A 19,779-nucleotide genomic window follows, 5' to 3' on the forward strand; every position below is an offset into this window, starting at 1 on the left:
CAACAGAAAAAATACAAACCCAACAGAAGATTCGAAGTTCACAAGCAACGTCAGCAAGAGTACGCGTCAAGTGGGTCAGTCGAAAAAATAAAAAGAATCATACCAATTCTGCGTCTTTAATGATAGTGAAACTTTCGTTTCACGCAGTTTGGAGAGTTCAAAATGCCCCTCGAAATTTTTTAAAGTCAGTCGGTTCATACAATTCCCTAATTTGAACAATCAATTGGGAGAAATCCTAGCATCCTGCCTGTATGAACTGCCAAGCTCTCGTGCTCTGTTTGCATTGTCATCGTCTTCTTCACGAAGCCGCGTTCACGAGAGCTGTAGTTGAAAGTGCCACTCTCACGCTGTATTTTGAAAGCGTGGTCTTCATCATCTTCCATCCGTGCGCGTGGAAACGTCGTCAGACGAGCATGCAGCAAACCGCACGAAATGGCGGACGATTAGAAGCAGTGAAATTCAGAAGACCCAGTGCAATCGCAATGTCATCGGGTAATGGTAATAAAGCGACTTATAAAATTTCCTTGTTCTTAGTCTATTGCGTGCTTAGCACGTATTGTAATTATCGTGTTAAACGCTACTGCATTGTTTTCTAAATATTCTTTGCTTACATTAGTTTTTGTCGCAGACACAACAATGCGCTGACTGATTGGAGCAGTCCGTATAAGCACAGTGGGCATGGCAGCAGCAAACGACGCTGCATGCTAAGCAATCCTTTTCGCTTTGCTATCCAGGTTAGTGATTCCAAATCTGCACACTGCTAAAGGAGGGACGACCGCTTTCTAATGCTGCTGCCCTGCCCACTGTTTTTTCAGCCTTTCCTTTCTCTCATGGTTGCATTATGAAAAGATCTGTTGTCTTGTAGCGATGTTGAAACGAATCCTGGCCCGATTGAAAACCAAATGCAATCGGATTTGCTAGAAGGCCAGAGCAAGATTAATTCAGCAACGGGGGACCTGCAAGCGTCTAAAAACATGACTGTGAATAAACCCTCTGGTTTGACTCTGCGAATTGATGGCACTGAGAAACAATTGTCGGGCCTAAATGTCTTATCCATGAAGGTAAAAGACATGGAATCGGCAATAACGGAACTTCAGGAGCAGCTTAGTACAGTTAGGAACACATAGACGATTTAAAAAACAGGCAGGAGGAATAACCTGACCACGCACGGAATAAAACAGTTTAGCTGGGAGACTAGCGAGGAACTGGGAAAGGAAGTAATTGTTGGTGTTTTTTTCTAGATCAAGGTGTAACAGTGAGTGCTGCCGAAAGATGCCACAGGTGCGGTAAAACGGATATAAATAAAGCGCGACCAATCGTTCTGAAACTCGTCGACTTCTGTGAAAAACATTTCAATGTTGCTACCATGCTAATAACTCAAAAACACCAAAATCAACTCAAAATCATTTGGTGAGGACTTTTCTAAACGAGTTAGGGAAATACGGAAACAATGGTAGAAAAGCTTTGAAGAAGAGGGCGCAAAGCTTTAAAGCTAATCTATGACAAGCTAAGCGTTAATAGCGTACTGCAGGGTTGGGATGCAACAAGAGCTCCTCTCTTTAGGCCTATAAAGAAATCAAGCTTACTCCAGACTAGGTGATTTCAGACCCTGAAAATACTAAATGTTAATTGCAGAAGTATCATAAACAAGACAACTGAGTTGGAGGCTCTTCTGCTCTTCCGTGACCCTGAAATAGAGGTTTGGACAGAAACTTGGCTCAACAATACAGTGTTTGACAGTGATTTCGTGGAGATGTCAGCATTCGGATTAACTCGTCCCTGCAAATTTTACCAATGCCTGATGTACCCAATGTAGATTGCATTTTTTGCACAACGTACTGTGGAAACGTTAGATATATTATTGGAGCAATGTACAGGCCACCCAGCTCTACCGCTGCCGTATTATAGGAACTGAAACAATGTTTGCGCACGAATGTTAAACCCAATAATTGCATTATACTTTCAGGATGTTTTAATCTGCCTGAAATAAACTGGTCAAATTTTTCAGCAAAAAGCATGACACCCAAGTTGAAGCCTTGTTGGGCATTGCTTTTGCCTTCGACTTATTGCAGATTTTAGGAGAAAACAACATATTTCAGGGCATTGTTAATCAATGCTTGGCCTCTTTGTTATTGGCGGATCAATTATTGCCAAAACAATTAGCCAGAAATTAGATAGAATATCGGATCACAAAGCTTTACTGCTCACTACTGCAGACGCCGCTTTAGATAAGAAACCGAAATATTTATCCTATCGAAACTTTTCTCGAGATGCATTGTAAGTATCTTGGATTCTTGATCAATAATTACCTCACTTCGAATAAGTACATTGACTACTTGATATGTAATGTTAATCGCAAGTTGGTCCTTCTGAGGAGAGCTTTGGGACTCTACTACTTCTGTCCGACTGCTCGCATACAAAACATAATTCTGCCGATACTAGACTATGCATGCGTTATTTGTGACACTTTTACGAAAACTTTCACTAATAAGATAGAAATGGTGCAACTAAAAGCAACTCACTTGATTTAGAACAGATTTGGACGTACGTCAGTGAGATAACTGTTAATTAAAGCGGACTTTTCCCCATTAACGCAAAGAAAGCGTCTGTCGCGACTAAAATTCCTCTTTCAATTTATTAACGGCCGCTATAAGACAGATCTCACGAGAAGAATTTCTTTTTCATCTGGTTACGCCACTAGGCAAAGACGTAGTCGCACATTAACGCCACTTAACACGCCTAATAACCATTTTAAGTATTCTTTCTTTCCACGAGCAGTAATTGAACGAAATCTCCTAATCAATTACCACGTTTCAAAATCGTCTATGTGGGCATTTTTTTCCAGTATTGTTTAAAAATGTGTTGTGTATGCTTACTTTCCAACATTTTCAAGCTACAATATTCTACTATTTTCTTGTGTCCATTGCCTGTGTTATTACTTTGTGCTTACTTATCAGTATCCCACCCTGCTAATCTCCCCAGTTGAGATTGCACTATAAGAAAATAAATATAAAAAAATAAAAATTTTTATGTGCAGGGCACATGTATGTATGCGTGCACTCCAGAATAAAGGCAGAGTGAGATTTTAGGGCCCAACTCGTTACTGTCTGGGTTTTGTCTCAAGTATTAGCTCAAACAGCTCACACACAGGTGCCCGGACACACACAACAGTATAAGCTTCTAGCCTCTCGTTCAATAGAGCCTTGAGGGCTTGTATTCTATGTTTATTACTCAGTAATATCGCCAGAAGTTGCAGACTACAAAATATAACTCGAATTTTGAAATCACTGTTAGTGAGGGCGAGGGAGGGCCGACGATGTGAGGGCGGGGGCGAGGGATGGCCAGAAAATTTTTCTAATTAGGGTGAGGGCGAGGGAGGGCTGTATACGTTTTCAAAAGCGAGGATAAGGGTGAGAGAGGGCCATGGATTCAAAAGTGAGGGTGGGGGAGGAAAAGTAAAAATGAGTGCATTTGCCCACCTCTGCTCCTAACTCAGCAGTGCAGCAGTTAAGCGATGCGCCGCTGCCCTATGATGTCAGATGTTGCCACAGGTAGGGCTTGCGAGGCCCAGGTTGTTCACTTGAGCAGTTTTCCCACGATCTGGTGGGTAGGTTGTGACCTCACAAGGTCACGTGACCTATGTGGCTCACCTAACGCCTATGTTACTTTTATGGGGGTTTTGCAAGGATTTTTTTGCTCACGGCCAACGACTCCAACGACAGCTCTTCTGCAACACGGGACCCTTAACGCTGAAGAGTCAAAACCTAAAGGACAATGCCATTCAAATAGTATCTATGATGACGGCGTCTGTGCAAAGTTTTCACCACTGCATTAAGGAACCTCGCACTTTCCCCTTTCCGTAAAATGTCGCTGTCTGGTACTTTAATCGTACCAGCGCAATTTCATTACCTGTCAAACTGACCGGATGATATTTAATACACCGGTCACTTCTTTCGATGTGGAAGCCCTACGCAATTTCTTGCACTGTTTTTGAACATTGCCTGATCAACAGAAGAACACGAGGGTTCACGAAACCAGAGGATAAGATGTGAACTGTTTTCCTTTGATAAATATGTTTATCGTATGAACTCGATCAGTTTTTCCGGCGTTGGTCTTTTGACCACAGACTAAAAGTGACTGCTTGCTTGTGAGACGATTTTTTTAGTCAATTTCTTCGGTTTCGCATAAATATATTTTGATGCAAGTAAATAAATTAGGAAACCTGGTACTTGATCGTGACACAAAACGTGCGAATATCTATATCGCTTGTCATAATCATCATCATCATCATCAGCAGCAGCAGCAGCAGCATGACTACACCAACTGCCGGGAAAAGGCCTCTCCTTCCAATTAACCATGTCCTGTGACAGCTGCGCCACATTATCCCCGCAAACTTCCTGATGTCATCAGCCCACTTAGCTTTTTGCCGCCTCCTACTACGATTGCCTTCTCTTGGAATCCATTCCGTTACCCTTAAGCACCAGCGGTCACTTTGCCTTCGCATTACATGCACTGCCTATGCCACACTCTTCTTGATTTCGACTGCCGCTGCGGTGGCTGAGTGGTTATGGCGCTCGGCTGCCGGCCCGAAAGACGCGGGTTCGATCCCGGCCGCGGCGGTCGAATTTCGATGGAGGAGAAATTCTGGAGGCCCGTGTACTGTGTGATGTCAGTGCACGTTAAAGAACCCCACGTGGTCAAAATTTTCGGAGCCCTTCACTACGGCATCTCTCATAGCCTGAGTCGCTTTGGGCCGCTAAATCCTCATGAACAGAAATCAATATTGATTTCGACTACGCTGTCATATCGCGTATATTCACATATATCTACAAGAGCCAGTGAGAGAACAGTGGACGCAGACGGCGCTGATCATGGCTAGGCGCATCTAGTCTCTCCTTTTTTTCATTTTGTCGTAGCGCTGTTGTGTCAAAATATCTATCAAAATCTGTTGAAATATTTCCAATGCAGCCTACGGTCTTAATTACAGCAAAGTAAGAGCTTCATTACTTTTTCAGCGTTCATATCGTTTGCCAGTGTACGGCGTAGTAGAAAGGTTCTACAAGGTTCGGACGAACGGACGACACGCACAGCTTATTCGGGAAACAGGTCTCGGCTTTATTAAAACCTTAAACGGTGCAGACAATACGTGAACAACAGGGAACAGACACTTACCACTAAGCTGCTATAACTGACCTTGCAGATCGACATAACAATTGTACTATTTTTCCCGCTGTCTCCCACATCCTGGCCTGTCATATCGCTCTTTTTTTTTGCTCTCCGTATTCATTTTCTATAAGTCTACTCGACAGCTGCAGAGCGTGTTCTTGCTTCCAAACATTCAGATGTATTTAGTTAAGACCTCAACAGGAAGCCTGTCTTCTTCCACTCTCTACTGGTCGTTAAAGAGTCTACCCTCTACATCAAACTGACAGAAACACAATGGCGGTTGTCTGGTTTACCTTGAGCACACAAACCACCACACCCTATAAAAGTGGCCATCTACAAGCTTCAGCACGTTTCATTCCATACTTGTCGGCGCGCTGCTGGAAGATAGTGTAAGTATAATCATCTCGAATATGATTCATGCTTACAAAGCAGGTGTCCTGTCTAAATATAACCAGTCTATTTTTCTCATAGTCCGTAATGACTAAGGACCATTGCAGACAAAGGCCTCTTCAGAACGTTTACAGTTCAGATAAACTTTGTCGTTGATGAAAAATTTGTTCTGGCCCGGACATCGAACCCTAAACCACCGCCTGTCCGGAGCAATCGCCCTTAAAACGAAGCTAACCATTACGGCAAAAAGGAATGGTAGGACGAGGCCTAGCTGTACAACTCGAAATGCGAACAGTATTCTTTAAATGTTTAGAGGAATCTTCCAAGGTAGAGTAGGTTTGAATTAGCGAGCTAGTAATTATTAGCATACGAACAAATTCAACCATACGGCTAAAAGCAAAGCTATATAGCTTCGACAGAAATTTCGTGGTCATAAAATTAGTCCTGTTGCGGGGATCAGATTCTCCGCCATCGCTAGTCCGGGGCAGTCACCCTACCATCTATTAGTTGTCCCGGTTCGAAGTGCTTGAACAATTTGGGCTTGCAGCACCACCTGCTAGCCGTGCTAGTTAGATTAGTCTGTAGGGCGACTGCCTAGGACATGTGGTCGTCCTGCGTTTGATCCGCGCGCCAGAAAAATTTGTAACCTCGATCTTTCTGTCAAATCTACTAAGGTTTTATTTTTCTTGCTGTATAGCTGAGCTTGGACAGATACTAATGAGTAATTAATTACACCGTTATTTAAACTACACCCCATCTAGGCAAGTTCTCCAAAACAAGGAGTAATTGCCTCTTGCTCTGCTGTTTAGTAAGTTTTTGTCATGTTTTGGCCGTGGTCATCCCTTCGTACCAAATTTCCCCCTTTCATCACCGCAGCTGTTTGTTTGCAGCCATCGCTTATCCGCTATACGCTTCATATCGCTGCCTAAGTGCACCGGTGGTTACTTTCGAAAGAGTGTAAAATAAACGAATTAGTATTATTATGGAGCTTTTAGCATTAGGAAACGAACATCTTCAACAATGACGTTGAGCACCTAACAATTATTAAAAGCGCACATCGTCCTCGCGCGCCTACTGTGTTTCTAACATGAAAGGTGCGAAGGAACAAGTGTTTCCTACACAGTCGCTATTTAGGTATACCCAGTAAATGTTCCTTTCTCCAGTCGCCTTGTGGTCTCTGGTGCCCTGTTTCGGCAGGCATTTATCAGTAATATAGGTTGCGCTGCTCTGACCGATGACTGCGTTTGGTAGCGTTGCACGTTACCGAAATAAAGCACCGCTCATGGCTGCCAGAGGAAAAGCCCTCCCCGATATCGACGCACTCGTTAAAAGTGGCCTGACAGCGGTCACGCACGCGAAAATGCACTTCCTGTAGATATCGGCGCTTAGCTCAATGTCGAGCTGCCGACGGCGCTGCATGTTCCGTGTACCGCGAAGGGTTGACTGCTGCCTTTGTTGCGAACCGCTTTGCAGTTAGAAACCCGGTGCCCTCCGCAGCTGACCGCTCCATGAGCCTGTCACGGCACCACTCTGCTATCAAAGCGTCTCGCATTCAAGTGCTGTGCAGTACGTTGTGCGCGTGCAATGCCAGAAACAAAAACCATTATTCACATGAAGGTCAGGGAAGACAGGTCATGAAGGTCACGGAAGGAGGACTCCTTGGGACAGCGCCATACACGCGGCGGAGGGCCATCGCTGTCTCTGATTTCAGCATAGTCGAGCGCCCTTATTTGCCGGCGTTGTTCACTGTGCTGTGGCTCCCATTTAGGATAATCTAGAAAGCATAATATGGTTTTCCTCTGTCATTTTTCTGGGGTAAGGAAAAAGATAGCAATGGTTTGTAAAAGTGAAGTAAACATTTCGAGCGCTATCCATGGAGAGGTTCTGTGCTCTATTTGTTCCAAATCGACAAGGTTGGCGAGGCGACGTTGTGGGGCCTTTGTGTGCAGTGGAGCTGGACTCCCGCCCTTTCGCAGTTGGTGTGGTTGAGTAACAACATTTACTAGTCGGGATATGACTATAAGCACGCGGCAGTTTGCGCGGCCGGAAACCTCATTACTGTTATTTCCTTTGAATGAACTACTACCGGTACAGCCACGCAGTTTGGCGTAGGCGCGGGCACGAGTTGCACGGAATCAGCTCTTTGAGCTTCGAAGATTTTCTTTTCCTCTTTCTTGCCTCCGTTGAGGGAAAGAATTCCCAAAGAGCGCTTGCAGCAGGTGATCCGAAAGTGTCTATAAAAAAAAATGATGCCATATCCTAGCCTCACCGGAGTGTTGAGCTTTAGAGCATGTGCAATAGGCTACGGCTTATTTCACCCATGCGTAGGTGCTCTGATCTTGACTAGTCTGCTTACATACCATGGGCGCTCACTAGTTCCGATATCTTCTCTGTTCTGTGCATCGCGTATTTCCTATCGGCATAAGCTTACATGGCAACGTATCGCCAAGAGCAGTTCGCTCTGCTGTCGGAGTTCAGCCAAATTCCCTGACACCTTGGAAGAAAAAATCACGGTGCTATCATGGTTTTCCTACAGGATCCAACTGCTCCTGTAGACTGTTCCGCATCTGAGTGAACCGGGAGGAAGTTGTCAACGGTTTTATGCTACCGTTGCATTCAAGGGAAGCCTTCTGAGTGAAGGCTTAGCTGCAGTAGAGCGTTATAAATCTGCACGTGTAACGTTCCCAGTCTTGTACACAGGTGCCGAAGCCAGCTGAAGATGAGGCTCTCCGTCGTATTCCTGCTCGTGCTGCTGGCGGGTGAGGATGCATGCTGTTTTTTTCTTGCGAACCAGACGCGAAAATGGAACATTGTTGCGGTTATAGCTATTGCAATAGACTTGATACTTGTCGTATCAAGGAATTTTTCAGTAATGCAATGTAGTGATATTTATAAAGAAAATTTTGCCCTTTATGTGCCAGAACGATAGCGTGCTCTAAGCGCCCAGGGTAGGCTCAATACTTCCTATGTGAATTTAGTAGGTGCGGACGAATATAGAAATTTTACAAAACGAATCGAATATGAAGAAAAAATTTCTTCAAATTTCACAGCCAAAATATTTTTGTATGAAAAAAAAGTTTCGGAAGAAGGCAACTGGGACAAGTTGTCCTTATGTAACGCAGTATGCAAGGATGAAAGAAAAAAAACTCTCTTTCCTCTTGAAAATGTTCGAAGCGCGGGGTCACTCATCTGGGCCTGGTCATGTGGGGTATATGGGAAAGCCTACATTCGGCATTTCGCACGGCGTATAAGCATGGCAGCATCCGAATAGGGCCGGTCACGCCACAGGCGATGGGGAGGGAAGAGACAAGGATGCGTTTAGGGTACTTTTCTGCCTCTTGAAACTATATATATTCATATATTTGCCAGATCCTGTTATTTTGCCGCGGTCTCATTTATGATAGTCAGCCCGTTATTCGATACCAAACAAATATTAGAAAATTCTTGTTGATGAATGGAAATATGAACTGAATAACAAACATACTCGATTCGTGTTCAAATGTTTGGAATGATCGCGTTCCTCTAGTTTTTAGGCAAATATAAGACCCATTTTCTCAGCGACTGCAACTCCTCGGGTTAATTTTGACTTCATTGAACTAACCTATATTTATTGTATTGTATGAAACGTTTGCAGTTTTGTAACATTGGTCTTAATGAGTTTTTCCTTAGATTAGTATAATATAACTGTCGCAGAAAAGAAAAACTGCTGGGTGGATGTGTACTATTCTGTTTCAGTATCTTCGCATGTATATGTACATGAAGCAGTATGAAAAAGAGCCTTCCCTTTTATTCTCCTCACTTTCCGTGGTGGTTCTATAGGTTTAGCTTTCGGCTGCTGGCCCCAAGTTCGCGCAATAGAATCCCGGCTGCGGCCGCACTTCGATGAAGGCGAAACGCAAAAACATCCGCATGCTGGACAGTGCCAGTGCACGCAAGGGTGGACCCATACGAGCGATCTTTGGCCTGCGGAGAAGCAACCACGTTAGATAAAACTTCCGGCCTCTCATGTTTGCGCTTGCCTAACCTTGTCCGTAGACATAGCAGGGCGATGACCACGCGTAAACCTTATCCACCTACCACCATCTCCAAATCTCCACGTGGGAGCAGGTGGCGATTAGCGGGTTTGACATGCGCGCGGCCCTTCTCTAACCCGGACCAGGCGCGAACCTCACGGAGGGAAAGGTCGATACGTCTTGATGCCTCGTTCGCAGGTTAATGGTCCGTCATGCGAATCCAGTTCTAAAGAATCCATAATTAAAGAAATGTGGTCTAAAATATTATGGAGCATTTCAATACGCCATTCCTGATAGCCCATGTGCCTCCTCAGGATCGATAAATCACCATACAACTATAACGGCGTTTTTTTAACGATGGCGCAAATGAAAGAATCAATGACTTTTTAACATATTTAAGTTGAAATACAGACACAAATTTACTTCAGTTTTTTCTAGGATGACCCTGCAATGAAGCATCCGTTTGATAGCCACTAAACTGTAGCATTGGAGTCAAACTTAATATTTTTTATTGCCGCTTTGCTTCTATGGCCTCGTTTTTATGGCCTCCTATGGCCTCCTTCTATGGTCAACGTAAAGTACATTTGACGACGGTGATACACGTGCCAACGTGTCGCGATGCAACATCCCTTAAGATATCCCAACTGCCTTCAGAACATTAAGTCGGATCATGCTGCCGTTATCTAATATAAAGGGCTGCGCCTGACGCGGTACTTACGACATGTGCATTCTAAGGGAGGCATTCTTCGATGCGGGCTACGATACCACGTGGTTCGATGACTCTCAGCTCGTTTCTGGCAGGCAAACCTCGGTGCTTTGTCCCAGGATTTTCCCCGGCAGTTCTGTCCATATATTAAAATTGCTTAAGGGCAATTTGCTTTTAATTGACAGGCCACTGGCACTTTTTTGAGTGCCCACTTTAATAATTTTCCAATCCTTGGGCGCACATTGCAGGTTGTATACTTCACTGTCCCATGCTGTTCTGCGCAATTATCAGGGACAAGTGTGGCCGAAAAGACTATGACAGAAATGCGCCGCTTGAATCTGGCGCCTTGAAATGTGCGCCTGCCGGGTTAACACCGCTGTATTGTCATGCGTGCAGTTTCCCTGACCGTGACATCCGGGGCAGAGGACACGAGCCAAGAACCCCATCTGCGTGTCCGTAAGTGCAGCCAAGAATCCGTCTGACTCTCGGCATGCCTGCCAGTGTAACAGCGTGCGCATGGAGACAAGTTGACGCGCGTCACTGATGTTCGTCATGTGGTTTATTCTGCTGCTAGATTTTTCTCGGTCTGTCTTCATTTGTTTCTTTCCATTACACAAAGCCGAAGCAAAATCTATGGGTTGCAATGCCTGCAGAAAACTCTGGTTGCGTTGAAGTTCAGCGTGCAGGTATACGAAACGTGACTGAGGAGAACACCACAAGTGCACTTCATCATAAGAATTCAAATCATTAATACAAAACTACACTGTTCACGTGAAAATTGGATCACACGGGACAACAAAAGTAAAATCTCACCATTTAACAAGAATGGTAGTTATATAGGGTTAACCTAACATTGTAGACTGCTTCGCAATAACCAGACCTCGATCACCAAACAATCAAGTAATAAGTATACGGGCACAGACAATATTTATTAAAAAACCGAAGTACTTTCTATAACTGCCAGCACTTGCAGAACAAAAACCATTGGCATTTTAATTTACAACAAAACAATGAATTATGTATAAACTGTACAAATGCAATGTCATGCATCATTTACACTGGTAAAATTTTTGCTTCCAGTTGTCAAAATTAGCATGCGCATCAATAAGATTCAGCACAAAGGCATCTAAAAGCCTATATATGGCCGCGCATAGTTTGCGCTTGTTATTGGTTTTCAGCTATGTCCTGTACGAAATGAGCACTGAGAATTTTGCTTTGGGGTTGTATTTATACCAGGCTTATTGTTTTTACCAACTTAGCCTAGGAAGAATATACATTTGCAACTTTCTAAAAGAAATGCTGGCTCATGACTTGTTCACTGGCTGAAAGAATAATGTAATATGAGAAAAAGCGGTAGTTGGTTCCTGCTTCAGTGCGCAGCAGCAGTAGGAAACGACAAAGTAGGTCCAAAAATACGTCGGCAGTGCTACATAAATGATTGACGTCGCATTCAAAAATTGAGCGCAGTTTTAGAACGAGAAAAAAAATTACTACAGTATCATTGCGGTAATTGTGGTAGTTTTTTGTAGTATTCTGCAATGCGTAATTATAGCACAGCAGTTTTGTTACTAATGTATTTGAGTGGTTTTCTTACTTCTTCGACCCTCGAGAGGGTAGCGCTGCTAGCGCCATTGCAGCTGTGAGGCGTACAGGAATGTGCGCCTCGCAGCTGAGGAAGCAACAAGCTTCGTCGTCGATTGCGTCCCTGTCTCCCAAACTTCAGCCGCGAACTGGGTGGATTTGGTGTAACTATACCTAGTCGATTTCATGCGCGCTTTGCTTGATCTGCGTATAGTATTCCCATGTCGGAAAAAAATTGTCCGGCGTCGGCTACCGTTCGTAGCGTCGCAGCCGGAGCGGCCGGTTGCTCCGGCCGCTGCCACAAGCTAGGTGTTGCACCTAGGTAATGCCACCTTGTCGAGTCATGGCAATCTACCCACCGGATTGTGAGCAAACCAGGGTCTCATAAAAAGCAACCAGGGTCTCATAAGCTCCACCAGTGGCGGCACCTACCATCGCAGAACAATAGCGCGTTGTTTAACCGCTACACGACTGCGCCAGAATTGGTATGAGGGCTTCCAGAAATCGATGAATGTTAAGTCATGAATTACCAATTGCGCATATATGGGCATTAACCCGTCAACGTTGTAGCGTCATTCACTTAGAGTGAAGCGTGAGTGTCCCCTCCAATGTTTGGTCTACATTCGACATGTCCACATCCTTGGGTTGGATAACCGAGGCGCCAGACGTTTTTCTGTCCCCATACGGTCCACCCACCTATTCTGTCGGCGCTGTGGTCTGTTAGGCTCTTTCATCGTCCATTATTGTCGCTGCATCTCAACTCGAGCAGAACCACCAGCTTACTGCACATTAGTCGATACGCAGTCTTGGCCTTCGTGTCTCAAAAAGCCGCACTGTGTACACTGTGGAATCGTGCAGCTCTACCGAATGTGACCTTTTCCCCTCTGTAGAAGGAGGCTCAGTCCTTCATCACAAAGACAGCGCGCCCGTGTAGAGAGAACAAGTCCGGTAGCGTGACAGGTCCATGTCCTCTCAAGGGCACAGGCGAACAGAGCGCATCGTTGACAGCCTGTTCGCAGCCCTCAGTGAACCACCTGTCCCGGCTGAGGATCCTGACTTCGCCGTATTGCTCAAATGCCTTCCTGACTTATTAGCTGCGGTAACGAATTGCATCCGAACCGCCTTCACGCCTTTCTGCTGCCGTACTCGGCCATTAATTTAGAGCAAGCGTTCGCATCAAGAGCGCATTAATTGTTTTCAATTCATCGTAGAGATCATTGGCTTCACTTCAGGAGCACCTAACTTGACCAGGGCTTCCTTGGTTTCCGGCGTCCTCAGCTTGATGAGGCACGCGTGGGTCATGTGCTAAGCGTGAGATTATTCACGGCTGTTTACTGTTGCAGAGGAGCCTTAAAATCTAGAATAAATTCGGCCTCCCAGCAACATATTAGAGCGAAAAAGCTCTACTCCCCCAATGCTGATCCTGAACCTCATCTGGCTCTTAGATTCGACCTCTACCGGAAGGCGCGCCGCATGTCCAAAATCGCGCTTGGTAGGTGCCTCGATTTTCATCTTCACCTTCGTCGCCACAGCTGCGAGCCTGGAAGTCACGTCCGCCACTGTGCTTGCTGCTACATGGCCGCTGCTCATCGCCAGTTGTAGCATCTGATGTCTCAGGTGATTCGCTCTTGCGCTTGGCAGTCACAGCCGCAGCGCTGGCTGCTGCTCGGCCACTGCTCCTCGCCAGTTGTAGCATCTGATGTCTCAGGTGATTCACTCTTGCGCTTGGCAGTCAAACAGCCGCTGCGCTGGCTGCTGCTCGGCCACTGCTCCTCGCCAGTTATAGCATCTGATGTCTCAGGTGATTCACTCTTGCGCTTGGCAGTCAAACAGCCGCTGCGATGGCTGCTGCTCGGCCACTGCTGCTCGCCAGTTGTAGCATCTGATGTCTCAGGTGATTCACTCTTGCGCTTGGCAGTCAAACAGCCGCTGCGCTGGCTGCTGCTCGGCCACTGCTCCTCGCCAGTTGTAGCATTTGATGTCTCAGGTGATTCACTCTTGCGCTTGGCAGTCAAACAGCCGCTGCGCTGGCTGCTGCTTGGCCACTCCTCCTCGCCAGTTGTAGCATCTGATGTCTCAGGTGATTCACTCTTGCGCTTGGCAGTCAAACAGCCGCTGCGCTGGCTGCTGCTCGGCCACTGCTCCTCGCCAGTTGTAGCATCTGATGTCTCAGGTGATTCACTCTTGCGCTTGGCAGTCAAACAGCCGCTGCGCTGGCTGCTGCTCGGCCACTGCTCCTCGCCAGTTGTACCATCTGATGTCTCAGGTGATTCACTCTTGCGCTTGGCAGTCAAACAGCCGCTGCGCTGGCTGCTGCTCGGCCACTGCTCCTCGCCAGTTGTAGCATCTGATGTCTCAGGTGATTCACTCTTGCGCTTGGCAGTCAAACAGCCGCTGCGCTGGCTGCTGCTCGGCCACTGCTCCTCGCCAGTTGTAGCATCTGATGTCTCAGGTGATTCACTCTTGCGCTTGGCAGTCAAACAGCCGCTGCGCTGGCTGCTGCTCGGCCACTGCTCCTCGCCAGTTGTAGCATCTGATGTCTCAGGTGATTCACTCTTGCGCTTGGCAGTCAAACAGCCGCTGCGCTGGCTGCTGCTTGGCCACTGCTCCTCGCCAGTTGTAGCATTTGATGTCTCAGGTGATTCACTCTTGCGCTTGGCAGTCAAACAGCCGCTGCGCTGGCTGCTGCTCGGCCACTGCTCCTCGCCAGTTGTAGCATCTGATGTCTCAGGTGATTCACTCTTGCGCTTGGCAGTCAAACAGCCGCTGCGCTGGCTGCTGCTCGGCCACTGCTCCTCGCCAGTTGTAGCATCTGGTCTCAGGTGATTCACTCTTGCGCTTGGCAGTCAAACAGCCGCTGCGCTGGCTGCTGCTCGGCCACTGCTCCTCGCCAGTTGTACCATCTGATGTCTCAGGTGATTCACTCTTGCGCTTGGCAGTCAAACAGCCGCTGCGCTGGCTGCTGCTCGGCCACTGCTCCTCGCCATTTGTAGCATCTGATGTCTCAGGTGATTCACTCTTGCGCTTTGCAGTCAAACAGCCGCTGCGCTGGCTGCTGCTCGGCCACTGCTCCTCGCCAGTTGTAGCGTCTGATGTCTCAGGTGATTCACTCTTGCACTTGGCAGTCAAACAGCCGCTGCGCTGGCTGCTGCTCGGCCACTGCTCCTCGCCAGTTGTAGCATCTGATGTCTCAGGTGATTCACTGTTGCGCTTGGCAGTCACGTCAACCGCTGCGCTGGCTGCTGCTCGGCCACTGCTCCTCGCCAGTTGTAGCATCTGATGTCTCAGGTGATTCACTCTTGCGCTTCGCAGTCACGTCAGCCCCTGCGCTGGCTGCTGCTCGGCCGCTCCTCTTCGCCAATTGTAGGATCTGATGTCTCAGGTGATTCACTCTTGCGCTTGGCAGTCAAACAGCCGCTGCGCTGGCTGCTGCTCGGCCACTGCTCCTCGCCAGTTGTAGCATCTGATGTCTCAGGTGATTCACTCTTGCGCTTGGCAGTCAAACAGCCGCTGCGCTGGCTGCTGCTCGGCCACTGCTCCTCGCCAGTTGTAGCATCTGATGTCTCAGGTGATTCACTCTTGCGCTTGGCAGTCAAACAGCCGCTGCTCTGGCTGCTGCTCGGCCACTGCTCCTCGCCAGTTGTAGCATCTGATGTCTCGGGTCATTCACTCTTGCGCTTCGCATCACGTCAGCCGCTGCGCTGGCTGCTGCTCGGCCGCTCCTCTTCGCAAATAGTAGGATCTGATGTCTCAGGTGATTCGCTCTTGCGCTTGGAAGTCACGTCCGCCAATGTGCTGGCTGCTGCTTCGGCCACTGCTCCTCGCCAGTTGTAGCATCTGATGTGTCAGGTGATTCGCTCCAGCCCTTGCAGTCACGTCCGCCACTGTGCTGGCTGCTAGTCGGCCGCTGCTCCTCGCCAACTGTAGCATCTGATGTGTCAGGTGATTCGCTCCTGCGCTTGGCAGTCACGTCCGCCACTGTGCTGGCTGCTAGTCGGCCGCTGCTCCTCGCCAGTTGTAGCATCTGAAGTGTCAGGTGATTCGCTCCAGCGCTTGCAGTCACGTCCGCCACTGTGCTGGCTGATATTCGGCCGCTGCTCCTCGCCAGTTGTAGCATCTGATGTGTAAGGTGATTCGCTCCAGCGCTTGCAGTCACGTTCGCCACTGTGCTGGCTGCTAGTCGGCCGCTGCTCCTCGCCAGTTGTAGCATCTGATGTGTCAGGTGATTCGCTCCAGCGCTTGCAGTCACGTCCACCACTGTGCTGGCTGCTAGTCGGCCGCTGCTTCTCGCCAACTGTAGCATCTTATGTGTCAGGTGATTCGCTCCTGCGCTTGGCAGTCACGTCCGCCACTGTGCTGGCTGCTAGTCGGCCTTTGCTCCTCGCCAACTGTAGCATCTGATGTGTCAGGTGATTCGCTCCTGCGCTTGGCAGTCACGTCCGCCACTGTGCTGGCTGCTAGTCGGCCGCTGCTCCTTGCCAACTGTAGCATCCGAAGCGTCAGGTGATTCGCTCCAGCGCTTGCAGTCACGTCCGCCACTGTGCTGGCTGCTAGTCGGCCGCTGCTCCTCGCCAACTGTAGCATCTGATGTGTCAGGTGATTCGCTTCTGCGCTTGGCAGTCACGACCGCCACTGTGCTGGCTGCTAGTCGGCCGCTGCTCCTCGCCAACTGTAGCATCTGATGTGTCAGGTGATTCGCTCCAGCGCTTGCAATCACGTCCGCCACTGTGCTGGCTGCTAGTCGGCTGCTGCTCCTCGCCAACTGTAGCATCTGATGTGTCAGGTGATTCGCTCCTGCGCTTGGCAGTCACGTCCGCCACTGTGCTGGCTGCTAGTCGGCCGCTGCTCCTCGCCAACTGTAGCATCTGATGTGTCAGGTGATTCGCTCCAGCGCTTGCAATCACGTCCGCCACTGTGCTGGCTGCTAGTCGGCCGCTGCTCCTCGCCAACTGTAGCATCTGATGTGTCAGGTGATTCGCTCCTGCGCTTGGCAGTCACGTCCGCCACTGTGCTGGCTGCTAGTCGGCCGCTGCTCCTCGCCAACTGTAGCATCTGATGTGTCAGGTGATTCGCTCCAGCCCTTGCCGTCACGTCCGCCACTGTGCTGGCTGCTAGTCGGCCGCTGCTCCTCGCCAACTGTAGCATCTGATGTGTCAGGTGATTCGCTCCTGCGCTTAGCAGTCATGTCCGCCACTGTGCTGGCTGCTAGTCGGCCGCTGCTCCTCGCCAACTGTAGCATCTGATGTGTCAGGTGATTCGCTCTTGCGCTTGGCAGTCAAACAGCCGCTGCGCTGGCTGCTGTCCGCCCGCTGCTCCTCGCCAATTGTTTCATCTGATGTCTCAGGAGATTCGCTCCTGCGCTTGGCAGTCACGTCCGCCACTGTGCTGGCTGCTAGTCGGCCGCTGCTCCTCGCCAACTGTAGCATCTGATGTGTCAGGTGATTCGCTCCTGCGCTTGGCAGTCACGTCCGCCACTGTGCTGGCTGCTAGTCGGCCGCTGCTCCTCGCAAACTGTAGCATCTGATGTGTCAGGTGATTCGCTCCTGCGCTTGGCAGTCACGTCCGCCACTGTGCTGGCTGCTAGTCGGCCGCTGCTCCTCGCCAACTGTAGCATCTGATGTGTCAGGTGATTCGCTCCTGCGCTTGGCAGTCACGTCCGCCACTGTGCTGGCTGCTAGTCGGCCGCTGCTCCTCGCCAACTGTAGCATCTGATGCGTCATGTGATTCGCTCCTGCGCTTGGCAGTCACGTCCGCCACTGTGCTGGCTGCTAGTCGGCCGCTGCTCCTCGCCAACTGTAGCATCTGATGTGTCAGGTGATTCGCTCCTGCGCTTGGCAGTCACGTCCGCCACTGTGCTGACTGCTAGTCGGCCGCTGCTCCTCGCCAACTGTAGCATCTGATGTGTCAGGTGATTCGCTCCTGCGCTTGGCAGTCACGTCCGCCACTGTGCTGGCTGCTAGTCGGCCGCTGCTCCTCGCCAACTGTAGCATCTGATGTGTCAGGTGATTCGCTCCTGCGCTTGGCAGTCACGTCCGCCACTGTGCTGGCTGCTAGTCGGCCGCTGCTCCTCGCCAACTGTAGCATCTGATGTGTCAGTTGATTCGCTCCTGCGCTTGGCAGTCACGTCCGCCACTGTGCTGGCTGCTAGTCGGCTGCTGCTCCTCGCCAACTGTAGCATCTGATGTGTAGGTGATTCGCTCTTGCGCTTGGCTGTCAAACAGCCGCTGCGCTGGCTGCTGCTCGGCCACTGCTCCTCGCCAGGGTTAGCATCTGATGTATCAGGTGAGTCGCTCTTGCGCTTGGCAGCCAAACAGCCGCTGCGCTGGCTGCTGCTCGGCCACTGCTCCCCGCCAGTTGTAGCATCCGATGTCTCAGGTGATTCGCTCTTGCGCTTGGCAGTCAAACAGCCGCTGTGCTGGCTGCTGCTCGGCCACTGCTCCTCGCCAGTTGTAGCATCCGATGTCTCAAGTAATTCGCTCTTGCGCTTGGCAGTCACGTCAGCCGCTGCGCTGGCTGCTGTCCGCCCGCTGCTCCTCGCCAATTGTTGCATCTGATGTGTCAGGTGATTCGCTCCAGCGCTTGCAGTCACGTCCACCACTGTGCTGGCTGCTAGTCGGCCGCTGCTCATCGCCAACTGTAGCATCTGATGCGTCAGGTGATTCGCTCCTGCGCTTGGCAGTCACGTTCGCCACTGTGCTGGCTGCTAGTCGGCCGCTGCTCCTCGCCAGTTGTAGCATCTGATCTCTCAGGTGATTCGCAATTGCGCTTGGCAGTCACGTCAGCCGCTGCGCTGGCTGCTGTCCGCCCACTGCTCCTCGCCAATTGTTGCATCTGATGTCTCAGGAGATTCGCTCCTGCGCTTGGCAGTCACGTCCGCCACTGTGCTGGCTGCTAGTCGGCCGCTGCTCCTCGCCAACTGTAGCATCTGATGTGTCACGTGATTCGCTCTTGCGCTTGGCAGTCACGTCCACCACTGCGCCGACCACCACTCTGGACTCTGGCGCTCGCACTTGTGGCACGTGATGCGTCACTAGACTTGATCGCGCTGAAGTCTTGAAGTCTTGCTCTCTCTGAAGTTTTGTAATTTTGTAGCCGGTCGTTCGAGCAATTAGCACTTAACCAAAATATGAACACAAGTGAGCGTATAAAATAATATCACTGCAATCGCAGGCCGTGGATTTGGCTGCCCATTCCGGAGGGGATACTGCCACAGGCACTGCAAGTACGAACTGGGCCGCCGAGGAGGATACTGCGCTGGACGGTTTCGGCAAACCTGCGTTTGCATCAGGAGATGAGTGCTACCCGGCACAACATGGCAAAATAAAGCTTACGCACATGCACGGCGGTGTCTCAGTGGTCTTTGTGTGTGATAGAGCTATGACGCCCCATGGCCAGGTGCACCTGCCCTCTTGCGCTAAAGACTTGTTTTATGCGCTCATAAAGTATAATTCATTCAGCATATTGAAATACTGGATGCTTGACATGGCGCTGCACCGATATTTGCTGACAGGCCACTGCTCCTACTCGTAGGAGGTCGTCGGCTACAATGCCATCTACTTCACCGCAGCTCCGACGATGACAGGCCTCCGTGTGGCCATTTCATATGGCACCGTATGGTCGCTGACAAGCGTCGAAAAAATGTCGCACATACGTACAAAGTAAACAGCCTAGGCTGATGTCGGTGATGTCTTGTTTTGCTGCCTTCTCGGAGCCACCATATCAAGTTGTGCTCGCGCTGAAACACAAAAAGAAATCGGCCGTCTCTATGAATCGATAGTTGAATAGGGCGTTTTCAGCTCTGTACGCCGTCTGTTAGTGCCGTGAATAAATGGAAAACGCAAAGGCACAGATGTGAAACCAGGGAAACCGGTATGTACCTGCTATTCCACATAGGCATCACAAAGGCATGACTGGTGGAAGGAA

General features: G+C 49.3%; 1 protein-coding gene across 1 annotated transcript; it reads left to right on the forward strand.

The window, feature by feature from the left end:
• The first annotated feature begins 5,444 nt into the window (after positions 1-5,444).
• Positions 5,445-19,196, forward strand: LOC144119048 (4 kDa defensin-like). Its single transcript, XM_077651781.1, has 4 exons — positions 5,445-5,555; positions 8,257-8,315; positions 10,672-10,731; positions 19,027-19,196. Exons 2-4 carry the CDS (start codon positions 8,276-8,278, stop codon positions 19,149-19,151), a joined length of 225 nt encoding a protein of 74 aa, XP_077507907.1. The 5' UTR covers positions 5,445-5,555; positions 8,257-8,275; the 3' UTR covers positions 19,152-19,196.
• Positions 19,197-19,779: the final 583 nt, after the last annotated feature.

Source organism: Amblyomma americanum, chromosome 2 (genome assembly GCF_052857255.1).
Source record: "Amblyomma americanum isolate KBUSLIRL-KWMA chromosome 2, ASM5285725v1, whole genome shotgun sequence".
Lineage (NCBI taxonomy): Eukaryota > Metazoa > Arthropoda > Arachnida > Ixodida > Ixodidae > Amblyomma > Amblyomma americanum.